The sequence below is a fragment of the Alosa alosa genome, chromosome 21 (genome assembly GCF_017589495.1).
Source record: "Alosa alosa isolate M-15738 ecotype Scorff River chromosome 21, AALO_Geno_1.1, whole genome shotgun sequence".
Taxonomy (NCBI): domain Eukaryota; kingdom Metazoa; phylum Chordata; class Actinopteri; order Clupeiformes; family Clupeidae; genus Alosa; species Alosa alosa.
In genome coordinates, this window is record NC_063209.1 from 8,470,087 (window position 1) to 8,487,801 (window position 17,715).

The 17,715-nt window shown below is 46.1% G+C and overlaps 1 protein-coding gene across 1 annotated transcript in view; it reads left to right on the forward strand.

Annotated features, from left to right (window-relative positions):
* Window positions 1-7,812: 7,812 nt before the first annotated feature.
* Window positions 7,813-17,715, forward strand: part of LOC125286067 (protocadherin Fat 4) — a gene marked incomplete at its 5' end in the record, with an annotated part of 42,437 nt that continues 32,534 nt past the window's right edge. Inside the window, 5 exon segments of the mRNA XM_048230762.1 lie at window positions 7,813-7,944; window positions 12,304-12,565; window positions 12,745-13,095; window positions 14,937-15,859; window positions 17,079-17,253. Of these exon segments, the coding sequence (XP_048086719.1) occupies window positions 7,813-7,944; window positions 12,304-12,565; window positions 12,745-13,095; window positions 14,937-15,859; window positions 17,079-17,253 (1,843 nt within the window).

Genomic DNA, 17,715 nt, shown 5'->3' on the forward strand with positions numbered 1-17,715 from the left:
TTTCCCATGGTATAATTTTTAAAAATAGCTCAAATTGCATGATTGCCCTATTGACCTTATCACTTACACTGTCCCCGGCAAAAAAAAAATACCATTTCAATGTGGCAGCAATTCAGCTACATTATGGCAGCACTTTCCCAAATTGTCCCAACTGGCGTCACTGGGTTGTCCCAAAGTGTAGCGGTGCCAGCCCTGGAGAAATAATAATAAAAAAAGAAGTGTGAACTCTTGTGGCGACGAGTCACTATAAAACACACAAAGGTGGGATTGTGGTTAGCGATTTGCATGTTTATGTCCTTGCCCTGAGCGAGCGTGGGGCTCACAGACGACAGGAGGTGCAGGGCGGAGGGAGTCCTCTCCACCCAACCTCCGTCCGAGCCTGTTAAACAGTCAGGGAGCTTGGAAAGCCGCTGTGCACAAACCTTCCTGATTAGGTACTGACTGCTGGGCTCTCTTTCCCCCTCCTTATCCTTTCCCCCCACTCCTTCCATTCTCTCTCTCCCCTGCCCTGTCTGTGCACTCACTCTCTCCTGCTCTCTTTCTCATGATATCTTTCTTTTATTCCTCCTTTTGGCTCTGTATTTTTTAATCTTCATATATCCATGTTTAATCTGTTTTTTTTTCTTTCTTTCTCTCTTTCTTTCTGTCTTTCTTTCCTTCTTTCATTCTTTCTGTCTTTCTTTCTGTCTCATTCTTTCTTTCTCTGCCTGTCTGGGTCACTCTCTGTCTCTCTTTCCATCCCTCTACTGCCCTCCTCCCTCACATTGTTACATGTTTTTTTTTCTTTTTTTTTCTGTAGAATTCTCACATAAACAGAGGCTGCGGGGGGTGCATATAAGCTTTTCACTGAGACGCCTCAAACCATAGTTGCATCCATCAGCTCCCATCTCCTCTCCTCCACCCCCCTCCCCATGTGCTCTCTGAATTTGAGATGAGGGCCACTCCTGCCCAGTGAGTCAGATAGCGGAGACTAGGGCATGGCGTGCGGTTAGACTGCAGCGCAGCCGGCCGCCCCCCAGGGCTTTACCACTGGAGGTTTTTCAGTCCCAGGCCTCTGCCACCACAGCAGTTTTTTTTTGGGGGGGGCCCCCGGTACACCGCCCCGCTGCGGCTGTGTTCATACCTCCCCTGGTGCCAAGTAAATGAGACAGGTCAGAAGATGTGGCTTAACTTCCCGTCATCGTCTTGCGGGATTTAAATCGCTAATGAGTAGTTAACCGCTACTGTACAAAGAAAAGAAAGTAGCAGAAAAATGGAGAGAAGTCTGCTCCCTTTGTTCCTAACGAAGTTCTGCTTCAGAAAAGGCAATCACTAGTTTTTAAGCCTCTATTGCTGCAAATCTTGTACATCAATCACCGCTTGACAGCACCTATTAAACGGATGCCGGAGTACTCTTTAAAGCCAGGCCTCCCCTTCCAGAAGTCTTGGATGTAGACGCTGGCCTGAAAAAGACATGCCTTGTTTCTAGAGCTCGGAGATTAGAGTTTTTTTTCCCCCCTCCCCCAGGCTCAAATCCCCGGGGGTCGAACTCGAACCGAAATGCAAGGGGTGCTCCGTATTATCTTCCACTCCTAAATTTTTACGATGACTCTGAATCACACAAATCAAATCATTTGGCAGTGGAGAACCCAGCAAGGCATTACACAGATTCATGTTTTTGTTTTTTTTTGTTTCCCTTTCTCCCCACTGTTCTCTCAAGCCTGGAGACTTTTTTTTTGTGTCAGGCCTTTGCAAGGATGTGGTTTTGGTTGGCCTCCTTTTGTCGAGGTTCCTTTTTATATAAGCAATTAGCATTCACATTATTTCTCTTTATTTGTTTCTGCCATGCCCAGCGTCACACGAGTGCAGCAATCTTCAGTAATTGCGGACGAGGAGGAAGCGATAAGGTGTGGAGACTCATGCAGGTCTGGTGCACCCTGCTCAGTCGTCACCCGCCTAATCTGGCCCCACTCCAATTCATCATGAGCATATTTCAGAAGCACCAAGGATAACTGATAAACACACACACACACGCACACGCACTAAAATGTATTTCTTAAACTTCAAAGCACAGTTTCTCACGTTTTGCCATGTCTCCAATTGTACTGTACGCGCCTTTGTGTTTTTTTTTTTTTTACTTTTGCTTTCATCTCTTTTGGGAGAAACAAGGTGTTTGATGTGCATATTTTTAATAGCCTGCTCCGAACCTGAACACTCAGAGTAAGTCAAGAACAGCACCAAAGAGTCCCTACTGTAGGTCAGCACTGTGATGACCTTGAGGGGCAAAGACGGTTATATGATAACTTACTATGAACCCACTGATACTGTGAGTAAGGCAAAAACATATGCTACCTCAATGGATTTGGACATACTTAAAGGCAGTGAATGTTTAATGAATCAGTAGGCCACTTAAACCAAGAAGAGCCCCATCTTTGTTGATGAACTCACCATCTAAAACACATAGTAGGATATTCATTTTCCAAAGGTTCAGGCATTGGCTTTTAGACCCTTTTGAGACAAGCCCAGCTTGGCAGAAGCCACTTGGGGTTTTGGAGGAGAAGCAGAAGACAAACTGTCTTTTAACAGTTGCAGAAGTGCTCCTCTGGGAAAGTGGCGACTCCTTTTTTATTAAAACCATTTGTGCAGCATTGTCTTCACCATTGTAGGTTACATAAGACAAGGTGCTTTGTGATCGTTCACAGGCCCTTGTGTTGCACTTTTTTTTCCCTCCTAGTTCTCCCCCATCTCTTGGTGAGGATTTTTTTTTGGGGGATGATCCTCCTGCCTTCTCTTCTTGACCCAACCCCCAAGTACAGACACACTCACACACACACACACACACACACACACACACACACACACACACACACACACACACACACACACACACACACACCGGCTGTGTGCTTTTGGGCCTGGCATTCTTCCAACTTTGTCTGCGTTCCATGGCACCCTCTCGTAGCCAGGAGTGGTGGGGTTCACCTCCTCAGGGGCGCGGTGGGCCGCAGACTGTGGTGGGAAGATTGATCGCGGACGGCTCTTTTGTTTGACAAATCTAGCCAGTCGTGATTGCGTACGTGTGAAGAGCCCGAGGATTGGATTATTTATACCTGGACCACGGCCTGCGATATTTGCTCAGGTTTCCGTTAGGTTGAAAGGAAAGGGAAAAAATGGAGACAAAATGGTACTTAGAAATGTGTGCTTGACCTGCCTCACCCGCAGGCTCTTAAGCTAACATCACTATAAATCTACAACCCAAAAGTCCTTGACGCAATGTCTAAACAATGACATGAGTAAGAAGGGGGATGGAAGGACAGAGAGAGAGTTAAGGATGAAGAGAATGAGGAGATAAAGGGAAATAAAGATGGTCTTTGTCTGCAAAGCCTCTGGAGTCAGGCAGGGGGATGAGTTATGTTGCACATACCATTATATCACCCCCCCACCCCCCCATATAGCCTGTATGATTCTCAGAAAATACAGCAAGGTATTCATCAAGTCCACAGTGATTGTGCCATACGCTTTACAGATTAAGAAGTGCAAATAACCGAGAGTTAGGCCCGCGTTTGAAAGTTTGGGAGTCTGGATGCAGATTTTGTTGAAGAGAGACTAACAAGACATTAAGGGCGCCGCTATGTGAGAGGACGGAGCGTGAACTTTGTCCTTTTTGTCTAAAGGTCCTTGTCAGCATCATTCTCTTAGTTGCTTGTCCAAAAGTTTGTGGCAGGAGCATTAATGACTTGGATGATATGAACATAATAATATTTTTACTCAGCTACTGGAATAATAACAAGGATAGTAAGTCGAAGAATGTTGAGCATTGTAAGTCAAACCACAGCATATGAGGACCAGAAAGAAGACAGCCGTTCTTGTTGGGCAGTGTGGCAGATTTGAACCCCCTTATCATACATACCTTTAAAGCTCAGAGCTGAGTTCCAGGGATCTTTCCCACACAGCTTTCTCTCGGGGCGCCAGCTCTCTCAAATTGCACATAGCCCGCACTTACACTTGGGCCAAACCTTTCCTCAAATGAACGTCATTTTCACTGCAAACAAATATTGTTTTCCGTCTCCACGAGTCCGTGCCAACTTTTTTTTCCTGTCTCTCTTTTTTTCTGTTTTTTTTTTTTAATCGGTTTTAATAGAATCAGCACATGGTTTAACGGTTTTTAGTATCAAGTTTGTTTTCTGGCATCACAAGAATTCTTTGTACCATTTATTTTATTTATGGCCAAGGCCTGAGTCATTTCTTTTAGTGGTCTAGAGCTTTGGCTTCGCCTTATGATGAAGTGCTTAGTGTGAAATAGCCAATGAGAACCATGTTCTTGTCTCAAATGTTGCCGCTGTCTGCTACACCCGTCGAGTCCAGCCCCGGTCATTTTATGTCACTACTCAATTTTCACCACGGAGATTAGACGGAATTGGACATTCCAATAAATTACTTTTGCATGCTCTTAGTTGTCCTTTTCTATTTATCTGCTGAAGGAGATTGAGTCTTGCAATCAGTGGGAACCAGGAAGACCCGCACATAATTTGTGAGATGCCGAACATGACTCACCCTTGTTTACGTTTTATGTTTTTCATTATGGAACAAGAGGCCGTACAGAAGTAATTGAAGCGAAAGTATTACTCATGTTGAAAGCGGACCATTGCAGCGCAAACTTTAATTAACTACACCTTTCTTGGAAGGAAAACTCACTGACTCAGAGAGTCTGTGAATATGTGTTGGGTCTTTGGGGGGTAGGGGTTTTAAGAAGAATGAACTTCTCTTCCATGAACCCCCTCTCCCATTCCTTTTGTGCAGTATTCTTGGCCACATCACAACTATGAGACACTGGGGGGAAAAGTGCACATAGTCAACCACACTGTTCTTCAGCGCAACAAAATGAAGTATGGTCCAAGGAGTGCGTTTGTGTTGAGGAGACCGATGTAGGCACAGAGGAAGATTTCATGGAGAGGATACGGTGTCCTGGTATAGGATTGGGTGTCTACACGGTGTAGACACCATGCGTGTCTAAGCAGTCTGGTGCAGACCTTTTGTGCATAAGTACAGTCTTATGGGTGACAAGCTATCCTATAGGCACAACATGTGTGATAAAATATAGATGCTGCTCCACTAATGCATTAATCCAGTAAAGTAGTATGAAGTGGCATGAAGTAACAGTGAAGCGGAGGTCAAGGCCAGGATGCAGGATACGTGGTCTCACATGAAAGGAGATGATAGGATATTTATGATTTCTCTCTCCAGTAGTTGATAAAATAACTATAGCATTGCATAATTGTGCTAATCTCACTTTCCATACATATTCATGTGCACAAACACATGATATGAGGTATCATAAACATGCTCAGACTCTCTCTCTCTCTCTCTTACTCCCTCTCTTTCTGTGTGTGTGTGTGTGTGTGTGTGTGTGTGTGTGTGTGTGTGTGTGTGTTGTTTCCGTGTGTGCTTCCGTGTGCGTGCGTGTGTGTGTGTGTGTGTGTGTGTGTTTGTTTCCGTGCGTGCGTGCGTGCGTGCGTGCGTGCGTCGTGTGTGTGTGTGTGTGTGTGTGTGTGTGTGTGTGTGAATCATTGATAAATACTGATAAATAATGGACCTCAGTAGCCAGTCCACAGCTGCAACCCGAAACAGTGGTCTGTGAAACACAATCTTTATTCTGTGTGAACTAATGGCTCTCACCTGTGCTGACCAAAGAGACTGGGCCCTCAGCGACAGATCTTGTGCAGAACAACCCCCCTCACCCCGTCTCTCTCTCTCTCTCTCTCTCTCTCTCTCTCTCTCTCTCTCTCTCTCCTCCCTCTCTTTCTCTCTCCCTCTTTTTCTCTCTGTCTGTCTCTCCCGGCTGACCTCGCTTCCTTTCTCTCCGATGAATTTTTCACACAGCTCTTTGATATGGGGGGGCGTCTCGGGGGACCATGTGGTAATATAAGCTAAAAGCACTCGCCGTAATTATTTCTCATAACGTCGCTTCTTCCCTAATTAGCGTCCTCCGCCGAAAAAAAACGAGCCCTGCATTATTTACACATCAAGGGGACGCGGCGCCGGCGATAAATATTCATCGTTTGTTGACTTAGCTCGCTCCCGCTGCTCGGCGCGACCCCTAGCGAAGCGCAGTGCAGCCCCTTCTTGACTTTTTGTTTTTACATTATGCATGGGGCCTGGTATTGCAGGTGGGCTCCCCTAAAAAACTTGATCCTTTTCACACTGGCGTCAGGGGGGTGTGTGGGGTGTGTATCCTCATATCTATATTCAAGGCACGCAGGCTGCGGCTTGGAATGAAATTAATAAGTGATCAGAGAGAAGACTCATTTTCACGATAGATGGACACACTAGAGGAGGCGAGTGACCATACTGGCAAGGTACAGCCGGGGACTAGGTTACCGACCGAGCATATGTCCAGTACTGGAGACATACTGCACGCCAGATCAGGTGACAAAATTAACATGGCCTACCTGAAATAATCCTTAACCCAACTAAGAACAGAACCATACAGACACAAGGAGGTCATGATGTTATGTAAGGCACCTTCAGTATATTTGAAATACAAACACTCAGTCATAGACGCATATAACTGTAAGTGCCCCTTCTTAATATGTATGTATATTTTGCTCAGAGGCACAAAGTAAACATCCTTCAGCAAGCCATTCTAATTGAAATGCAGACAAGAGTCAGTGGTTTTGACATCTTTAATACACTCTGCCGGGTATTGTTTGACTTGCTGGTTTGCGGCAGGATCTTCTTTAATAAAGTGAAGTGCTGAATAGCCGTGGGCTGCTGTATAGGGTCTGCTGAGAGCGGCAGTCAGTGGATTTGCTGTGCACGTGAACCCTGTTTTTTTCCTGTCAATGGAGAAATGAATAGGGCACAGACGCACCCACCCACCCAGTCGCCCTCCAACCCCCAACCCCGTCACCCTTCCCACCCCTAGTTTTCCTCCTTTTCTCCGGGTGGTGGTCCTATATCCTTAGAGTCCATTGTCTGCGGGGGCGAATGCCTCATGAGGAACTTTTGTTGAGGCTGTGAGAGTGAGAGAGACTATTTTTTGCTTTGCCTATGTGATTGTGTTTGTGTGTGTGTGTGTGTGTGTGTGTGTGTGTGTGTGTGTGTGTGTGTGTGTGTGTGTGTGTGCACGTTTGTTTTGTGATTACTTAAATAACTGTCAGCATTAATGGACATCGCAATGCTCCAAATTTTAAACACCCTTTCTCCATATTTAGAGAAGCAATAAACAGAAATGGCAAAGCAAATGTCTGTTTTGATTCGAACCTCAGGCTGTTTATTGGCTTTGAAACGCATGTTTACCTCAGGGGACGTTACAGAATCATGTTTAATTTGCCAGAATACAACTGCAAATGTGATATTTCTGGACCATTCGCAAATAATCCGACACCGTCTCAGGTCTCTGTCTCTCTCTGTCTGTCTCTCTCTCTGTCTCTCTCTCTCTTGTTCTCTCACTCTGTCTTGGACGTTGCATCTGCACTCACTGACACTTGGCTTCTCTTCCTTAGTTGGTGTAGGGTGGAGTAGGCCTATTACAGTGTGGAAAACACTAGCGGTCAGAAATATAAACAACAGCTGATGGGTGAGACCCATCCTCACCCTTTCCATAGGAAAGAGATATAACTAGTGTCAGCTCTGCTGGAAGCTCCAAGAAGTCTTTACACACAACTGTATGAGAGAATACACAGTATCATTTGTCATTTTATCATCTAATTTATGAGGTGTGCAGCTCAGTTGCAGCTACTTACCATTCGACTGCACGGGGTACTTAAACACTATTGCAGGCATTGTTCGGCTCTGTTTTCATGGAAATGGTGGTGTTTTTCTTTCCTCCAGGTGGAAATAACGCTGCAGGATGTCAATGACAACCCACCTGTTTTTCCGACCGATATTCTTGATGTGACCATCGAGGAGAACATTGGTGATGGATTCAAGATAATGCAGCTAACAGCAACGGATGCTGACGAGGTACGTTTCTCCCAGGAATTCTTTTTTTTTTTCACATACTGCATATATTTCTGGCAGCCCGTATGTCTACGTGAAGGATGTTAGCTGTGATAAATTGTCTCCATGGTAACGGCATAGATCAAGTCAAACAGCAGTCTTTTTGCACTAGTCCAAGTTCCCAAAAACTTCATTTTTTTATAAAAAAAAAAGCATGTATGATGAATATTGATGAACTCCAACGTTTAATAGCATAACCAGCAAACTTTGTGGTTTCAAGAGCTTTGTCTCAAGGTAGAACATCCCGTGCAAGCACGAATTTGGCTCTGTGTCCTGCAGAATGCTATCAAAACATCAGCCACAGTGCATCACACTCAGGACATCCAAGAAGCGATGTTGAAAATACTCAACCTCGTTCCAGTATGAAAGAAAGACCCATGTGAACAAGCAGTCTGTCTGTAGAAGAAGTAAGACAGTGTACCATTCAGCAATCAAGGAAGAGGAGGCTGGTTTCCTCTTGTGCGATGTCTCTCATTGCCGTCCAAGTCATGAAGTTAATAATTCTCTCACCAACTGTCCCGCCACAAATATGACTTTTCTTGGCCTAAGGATGGTGGCTGTAAGAATACTAGTCAGTCAGCCCTCGCAGTGCCGATGATACCTGAGATTTCTGAAGGCCCTAAAAAGGAGTCAGATTTTTTTTTCTCTCTCTCTCTCTCTCTCTCTCTCTCTCTCTCTCTCTCTCTCTCTCTCTCTCTCTCTCTCTCTCTCTCTCTCTTTCTCTCTCTCTCACTCTCTCTGGCCCCGCCGCTGTCGGTCGACTTTTTCAACGTCGCACAGATAGTCCCTCGGCGGGCCCTGTAGTGTGCATTACATCACCGGCCGCGGGCCCCGATTATAAAATGTCTCCATCTCTCGCAGCCGTGGCAGGATGTGGACATAAAAATTCAGCGCTGAGCGAAAACCAGGCGGTCCCAGCAGGTTCCCGGGCCCGGCAGACTCATGCGTGCGCTGCCAGCATGAGCGAGGACGAGAGGACAAGCCCAGTGGAAGGGGGACTCATTGTTGCTGCTCAGGCCTCAGTGTGTGAGAACGTGGACATACACTCGTGCTTATGAGGCCAGGGCATTTATGGGTTGTTGACTCACCATTCGCCGGAGCATTTTTAATGTGAGAAAAAGTCTGATGGTCTGATGGCGAAAAAGCATTTCTGGAATCATCTTTCCTTTTTTTTTTAATAAATGGCAGACCAGGCCAAGCCATGGAGTTATTTCCCTGCTGCCAGTAAGCAGGGGGATGGTGGATTCTTTTTCAGCAAAGTGAAGCACAGTGTGTTTTGGCGACAGTCTTCAGATGCATCCTTCCTGTCAACAGGAAGAACCAAATACTTAAAGTCTCGTCATTTTCGCCCCGTTATGACGGTGCATTTAAAATGACAGTTAGTGGAAAGTGGCTCAGGAGCCAAAAAGGTCACCAAATAGGAGCCTGCATGTGGAGTTATTTCAGTCGCCCCAGTTGCTTCGGCCAACTTTTTTGCCCACATCCTCGCGCGCTTGGAAACCCCAAGTCACACAGACACGCAGAGCGTACGGAAAGCATTCAGGCCCACAGAGCGCAGAGAGAGAGAGAGAGAGAGAGAGAGAGAGAGAGAGAAGAGAAGGGCCACATGTGTGATATGGGCAGACCGAGCCAAACTCTCAAGCTGCTGGCCAGCTGACTCCCCGGATTCAGACATCATAATGATCTCTCTCTCCTTTAATGGCACCACATGTGCAACTCATGTGTGATTGAATGAATGCCGTTCTCTCTTCGCATCCGTTTTTGTCACACCCATTTCCAGCGCACCGAGAGAGAGATAGAGAGAGAGGGAGAGAGAGAGAGATAGAGAGAGAGGGGGAGAGAGAGAAAGGGCTGATGGAGAATTAGAGGGGAGGCTCTGGTTTTGTTTCTTAAGTCGATTGAAGAAGGAAGAGTCATCTCAGAGAGAAAGGGATTCATTCTGTTTTTTGTTCCTTCCTCTGCTTCTTCTTTGCGTGTCATCGTTTCAATAGGAAGAGAAAAAGCGACCACAAGTCATTAATCACTAGTGAGGGTGTCACTTTAAATGAGACGGGTGTCACATCAGAGGACATGGTTTTAAAATTGATGCATGCCTAGTTTTATTTTAGGCTTACAAAAACAAAAGAGCTATTAAAAAGAAGGGGAAAGAGCAAGGCTTGATTTCCGCAGAGTTGAGAATCTGAACACACACACACTTATAGGTATAAGTAGATGGACTGCATCCACTCTTTCATGGCCTCCAAAACATATTATGACAAGACCTTTCAGCATGATGTTATCAAGAGCTTTCAATCACACCAGCCCCCCCAAAGATTATCTTAAGTCCCCTTCTCCACCACCGAGCGATTTGTTTTGGTTGACAGCACCAATTGACATTAATAAAGCACTCGTCTGTAATTCGGGGGGGCCTGACGGTGTGTGTGTCTCTTTGCGTTTGTTCGAGCAGTCGGTCAAATTACAGGAAGGTCAATTTCCTGCCGGGGACCCGTCCTCCCCCCTAGCCTCCTGCGTGTCCCCTAGCTGATCCCCGCCCCCCACGCCACCCCCCCTAACCCTACAAACTTCTGGGCTGCTAAATGAGTTTCCTTATGCCTGACTCGGAGCTGCCGCTTTGCTCTTTAATTGCTTCGGTTTGTTCTCCCTACTGCGCCCTGGGAAGGTTGTAAAAGCCTCAAAGTCTTTAGTGAGATGGGGGTCACAGAGGCGGTCATTGTCAGAGACGGTAAGCTCGGCTTTTCAACCCCTCTGCACTGCACCCACCACACCCCACTCCACCTCCTCTCCCTTTTGAACCCTATCAGCGATTTTAATTGGCTGACGGAGGGTGTCGGAGTCTGGTTGCAGCCCAGGTGGCTGATGGGAATCCCAGACTGTGGGTCTTGATCGATGACAGCAGCTCTGTGGAATAATACTGCTGGGGTTTTTTTTCTTTCTTTTTTCTGGTGGATGGCCATGAGGAAAGTCTGTTTTAGACCAGACATGAGTTTTGTCTACTTACCCAGGCCCATCTCAATCCTAGGTAAGGATCCTCCCCATCCTTAGTAATTACAGCGAGGATTGACAATCGATTAGGAAATGCCTTGGTTTCCCCCCTGGTTTACCCAAAAGTGCCAGGATCCCACTAATGGTTTAGACTGGACTAAGCTTTGTCTGGACAGGACAAAAAAGTCTATTTTGTATTTTTATTATGAGTAAAAATAATCTTGACAGCTTGGTGAGAGGCATCCTTTGAAGTAGGGCAGCATCTGTTTCTAAACGTAGAACACTTGGAGACAGTCGTCTGGGCTGGCATTGTCCTCTGCACAAATAGGAACGTCGGGATCTGTCACCGGAATTATTCAGCTGTCATATTACATTCTCCCTTCTCACTGGCTGTAGTATCACATGTTTAACGGTTGTGCTTACCCCAGGTATCAAGGGACCTATTAGTTGAATTTATAGAGTAACACTATAGCCCCAAAGTTCAAAGACAGGGAGCAACTCCGGAGAGAATTCGGCCATTCAGATCCTGTTGTTTTTTCTTTTTTTTCCTTTTTTTTCTTTTTCTCGTGTGTTCACATGTGGACATTCAATCCTGAAATGTGCTCTCCAGAAGACACATTTGCATATGAGCCTCTCTGGCATCTGTTCATAAATGATGTTGATTATGTACATAGTCTGACTTGCGTTGGGTTAAGTGCTCTAAGCAAGCAGTATCTTATCTAACACAATAATGACTTTAAAAGGCAGACAAGTTTTATTGGAAGCATTATACCAGTTTGTGGAAGTCTCCGCCATAACACTTCTTTCTAATTGACATGTAATATACACTTTGAAACGGTTCAGAGGAGACAGTTTTCAGTGTTACACAGTGTTAAATAAATGGCTCAGAATTTTTCATTGTCTCAGTAAGTATGGCACGTGAAAAACCCATTGCACTCTCATAACACATGTAATGATTTAAATGGCCCAGTATTCTGTGGAGGGAAGTTACAGGAGGTTAGAGCAGAAGTTTACAAGTGAAGGGTTCCTGGTTTGAATCTGGCAGGAAATAGCACTATGCATTATTATGTCTGCCTTTGCCATTGCTTGCAGATGTAACAGACTTTGTGTCTGCATTTGTAATGCAAGAAAAGTGGATTTTTTTAAGTGTCTAATACCAAGATATACATAGCCTACTATAGCACTCTATGAGTGATGTGCACTATTTGTGAATATACGACATATTTTTGTTAAAAAAACACTCCCACAACTCTCTCTCTCTCTCTCTCTCTCTCTCTCTCTCTCTCTCTCTCTCTCTCTCTCTCTCTCTCTCTCTCTCTCTCTCTTTCTCTCCCTCTGCAGGGACCCAATGCCCTGGTCACCTACACCATCATCAGTGGAGCGGACGACAGCTTCCGTATCGATCCTGAATCCGGCGATCTGATTGCCACAAAGAAGCTCGACCGAGAGCGCCGCTCCAAGTACTCGCTTCTGGTGCGTGCTGACGATGGGAAGCAGTCCTCTGACATGAGGGTGAACATCACGGTCAGCGACGTCAACGACCACACCCCTAAGTTCTCCAGAGCCACATACTCTTTTGACATCCCTGAAGACACTGCGCCAGGTAGCCTGCTGTTCTGTCCTCCTGAGCCACCATATTGCTTGTAATAGTAACGTCTCATTGAATCTCAATGGTTGGTTACTGTGGTCAAACTTTTATTATTCTGTCTGCTGTGTCTTTCATTTCATGTAGGATGTGTATGGCCATGCCCTTTAATTACTTTGCTTGCTCTGTTCCCTCAGGATCCATTGTGGCGGCCATTTTGGCTAGCGATTCCGACTCTGGGGTGAACGGGGAAATCACCTACTGTCTGGAGGAAGACGACGAAGACAACACCTTCCTGCTCAACCCAGTGACGGGCGTGTTCAACGTGACGCGGCCTCTGGACTATGAATCTCAGCAGTACTACATCCTCACCGCAAAAGCAGTGGATGGGGGTGGACAGGCCAGCACTGTCCGGGTCTACTTTAATGTCCTGGACGTTAATGACAACCCTCCCATCTTTAACACCACCGTCTACAGTACCTCAGTGACTGAGAGCCTGCCGCCAGGATCCAATGTGCTAACAGTAGGGGCCAGCGATGCTGATGATGGTACGTTACCAACCAAAGGCCTATTTTTACTCAAAAGAGTTCACCTTTACTGATATTATGGAAAAAGGTAGTTGTAGTTAAACAGCAGGTATTATTATATTTCATCTAGAAATTGTATGGGGAAAAATACTGTCTAGATTTGAATCGATAAATGTACCCATTATGTAAAAGATGGTTAGTTAAAACATCCTTCTACACACGTATGTGTACATGGACTACTGACGTCCATCAGCAGACACCGGTAGCTTGAAGAGAAAGTTCAGTTGTCTCCGTGTCGTCCTGGTAGCGTCATCCTCTCTCGTGGTGCAGTCACTGCTAAATTGGAGCCCCTAATGTGGTTACCGTGACCTACATTCCTGCCCCCCCCCCCCCCGTTGCTCCTGCCAGGTCTCCTGTTCTGTCTGCACCGGGCCGACCCCGTGCTCCTCTGTCTGGACTGAGCCCGCAACCGCTGCCTGTCCTCTTCATGATACCGCCTCGCCTACCAAAAAAAAAAAAAAAAAAACATCATTGTTGGGACTTCCTGAGCCTTGACCTCTGTCAGGGACGGCATCTGGGGAAGCAAGGGAGAGACAAGCCGACAGCCACCCCATTTGACGTGGCCCTTTCATAAGGAGATTGCCTGTGTACAGTAAATAAAAAGCTGGGACGGACTGTGGGAAGGTGCCGAGACAGTGTCCACATGAATAGCCCACTGACTTGAATTACGGACGCTCAATTGAAACCCATTTGCGCCGGCTCAGGGGAGACGGCGAGGAGATTAGCTCGAGTTTCAAAATCTGATCGTTTCGGGGAGGTTTTTAGTGCAGCGTGTCTTTTCCAATGAATGATTTATGTCCATTAAATGGTGCTCATGGTCACAAGTGGCCTTATCAGTCTAGGAATGGCATGTAGCTCTGCTGTTTGGGTGATAATTTAGCATGACAAAGAAATGCCTTGCTCAGTAGTTGTAGTAGTGGGAATGCGTCAGCAACAGCTGTTTTTTTTTTTTTTTTTCTAAACAATAAGTGGAAATGCTAACTGATAAGAACTTGACGAGCTATAGCAATTGTGCAAACATAAATATCCAGAGGTCCAGTGGAGTACAATGTCTGTCAGTCAAGTGAAGTAAAAATAAATATATCAGCGTATGTATTCTCATTATCATCTTGCATGAGAAACAGGGCGATATTAGATACAAGATATGAGCTACACAGAACATATGATTTTCCTGATATCCTTGTTCCAAGGTTACATCTATATTCACTTTAAACATCATTCAAATCCAATTTGAAATGTTATACACTGTTGTTTTTTTTCAACATTCAGGCCATTTACAGCAGCTTTCTTCCTTTAGAGAGCACAGGGGTATGTTATACATCCACAAGATCTTACAAAAATGGTTTAAAATATGACTTTATATCATCATATTCTTAGAAAAGGGGAAACTTAAAGAAGCACTCCCCCCTTTTATATTAAACTGTTTAACATATTAAAAATCTATTTGAAAAAAATATATATTTATAATATCAAGTATGTCTCCTTTCAAAGCCCTAGAAGGTGGGGAAAAGATAATGCACATATCATTACTGATGCTCATTAAAACTATGTTTATGTCTTGATAAATATTCATTTTTAGGTCAATTTGAGGTTTGACTGGCATTTCAGAATTTCTAAGACCCCAGCTTATTAAGATTAATCACTGGTATAATCTTACAAGCGTTTCATTATTTTCAATGCAATGTAGTGTAATTGCACATTTATTTAGAAATCATAATCAAGTGTCGTTTAAATGCCTCTCAAGTTGCCCTGCTAGTCATTTTCTCATTAATGCTGTGTTTTCCTTTTGTGGTTTCACCCAGGCCTCAATGCCCAGATGTTCTACACTATTGCATCAGGTGATTCCCAGGCTCAATTCTACATCTCCAAGAACGGCGCCCTGCAGACCAAGAAGGCGCTGGACAGGGAGGCCCAGTCATTCTACAACCTGGTGATCACCGTGAACGACATGGCGGAGCCTCCGATGGCCCGCTTCACGAGTACCGCCCAGGTGTCCATCATCCTGCTGGACGTCAACGACTGCCCACCAAGCTTCACGTCGCAGAAGATGACCTACATGCAGGAGAACACGCCCATGGACACGGTGGTGTTCACCGCCCACGCCACTGATGCGGACAGTGGGCCCAACAGCTACGTGGAGTACTCCCTGCGCGGGCCCTTTGGGAATAAGTTCAGTATTGGGACCATCGACGGAGATGTAAAGCTGGTCGGGGAGCTTGACCGTGAGGAGCTGGCCAACTACACCCTGACGGTGGTGGCCACGGACAAAGGCGAGCCGCCACTAACGTCCACCATGGATGTGACCATGATTGTGCTGGACGTCAACGACAACACGCCCAGCTTCTCGCAGAACATCTATGACATCGAGATTGAGGAGAACACGCTGACGGGAACTGACGTGCTCCAGGTGTTCGCCAGTGATGCCGACGAGGGCACCAATGGGCAGATCCGCTTTTCCATCGTCGGCGGCAACACCAACACGGACTTCCGCATCGACTCGGTCACCGGGATCATCTCGGTGGCCAAGCAGCTGGACCGGGAGGTGAGGTCATCCTACTCGCTGGTTGTCCAGGCAGCGGACCGCGGAAGCAGCCCGAGGGTGGACCGCACCACCGTCAACATCGTCCTGACAGATGTCAACGACTGTCTGCCGACGTTTGAGCTGTCACCATACACAGTAAACGTCCAGGAGAACCTGTCGAAACTGCCCAAAAACATCCTACAGGTCAGTCTCCCACTCTCAGTACCCTTTAATGCAGACAGGGTTATTCAAACACTCCACATTTAATTGGACCTCCGCTGTAATTCATTTTAAACCTCTGCAGAACCGGGGTGATTATTTAGACTTTAAACAGAAACTGGAAATGAAGCTGAAATCTGAACATTTGACAAATGACAGAACAAATAAAACCACAGGTCTAAGGCAAGTGGAACTGCTAAACGTAGCAAGAAAAAGAGAACTTGCGAAACAGCAGCGATCGCTGAAAAGGATATTGTTGAAACCATATAATCCAAAATGACCCAAATTGCGTTAATGAGTCTCCGCTCTCCAGTGACAAAGGCAACACAGTCTTCGGCGTGGTCGTGGCTCGTACCTATGAGGAAATTAAGGTGCAGAGCGGCGGCAGCAGCGGAGGCCGCAGCTGTGCTGGGACGTCGCCCAGTGGTGGCGGGTTTCGCCCCCACACACAAACACCGCGCGCCGCGCCAGCCAGGGCGGCTCTGCCAGGGCGGCCGATCCCTCCGTGCGGCAGGCGTACCGGAAAAGAGCTCAAACTCTGCACGGTGCGGGCAGTCACTAATGAGCCCTGCTGCGGTGCCCAGATTTATACCTTGCCTTCATTCTTTTGGTGCGGAAGCTTGGCCAAACTCCACCACATTGAATGCCACCTTTGTCGCATCTAGTCTTGCCTCGTGCATTTCGCTGGGTATTTTTGGGGCCATCGTTTTAGTGTTATACGATGCTTTCGATGGACGAAACCAACATCCGCGATGTAGTTGTTGGGGTAGCTCGTTCTGTAGTCGGTGACTGCTGAGGCATGCCTGTGTACACATGTCTGAAATGTGACCCCCTCAATCAGCAAAGTGAATGAGATTTGGTCAGCGAGGGAAATTATAGCCAGTCACTCTAATCACACGGTAATGGTGCTGAAACGCTGCCAAGCACCTGCATGTACAGTCGCCCGCATGAAATGAAAAAGTCCACCACACACAGATTGCATTTGATTTGTCAACATTGTGTTAAAGTACCCAAACAGCCTCTGGCTTCTGTCATCACACGTCAGATCTACAGCTTATGTATGATAAGTAAATATCTGCCTGAGGAAAGGCTTGGCCCCCAAAACCATTAAATATATTCGGGAGCAGTATGTAGTATGTAGACTCATTGCTTACTTATTCACTCTGAAATGTCTGCCTTTGGTGTCTGTGATTTCTATCTATAGGTTGTGGCCAGGGATGATGACCAGGGTTCAAACGGTCAGATCAGCTACACGCTCAGCGGTGGAAACGAAGAGGGAGCGTTCAGTCTCTCATCCAGTGGCCAGCTCAGCGTCATTCACACGCTGGACAGGGAGGCTCGGGAGAAATACACCTTGATAGTCACGGCCATCGACTCAGGTACGAATCCCCTTATGCAACACAGGCATTATGTGATCCATAAAAATCTCTACAAGGATCTAACACTCGTTTATCACACATATATATGCCCTAGGCGTTTCCTGCGTGACAGTGATATGCGGCTTCATACTCGTATTTCTCAGAGCTGTCATGATTGGGGCTTTTTTTCCCAGTGATTTTAATACACAGGCTACTCACAGTAGCGTTGTTCCTGTGGAGCACACTGGATAGGATGCACCTGCATCGGATCATGTAAAAATTGTTTAAGACATGTCTGTATATCACGAACTGTAGGAAGAAGGGAAACATAAAGCAGTTCTCTCTGTCCTGGAGGTATAACTCTGAGAAAAACTACTTTCTGTGTTTTTTGAGAATTTATAAAGCCAGATAGATGTGCCTCCCCCCTCTTGAAGACTTACACATGGAAGCCATTGGAAGACTAACGGTCGTGTTATTGCCGCT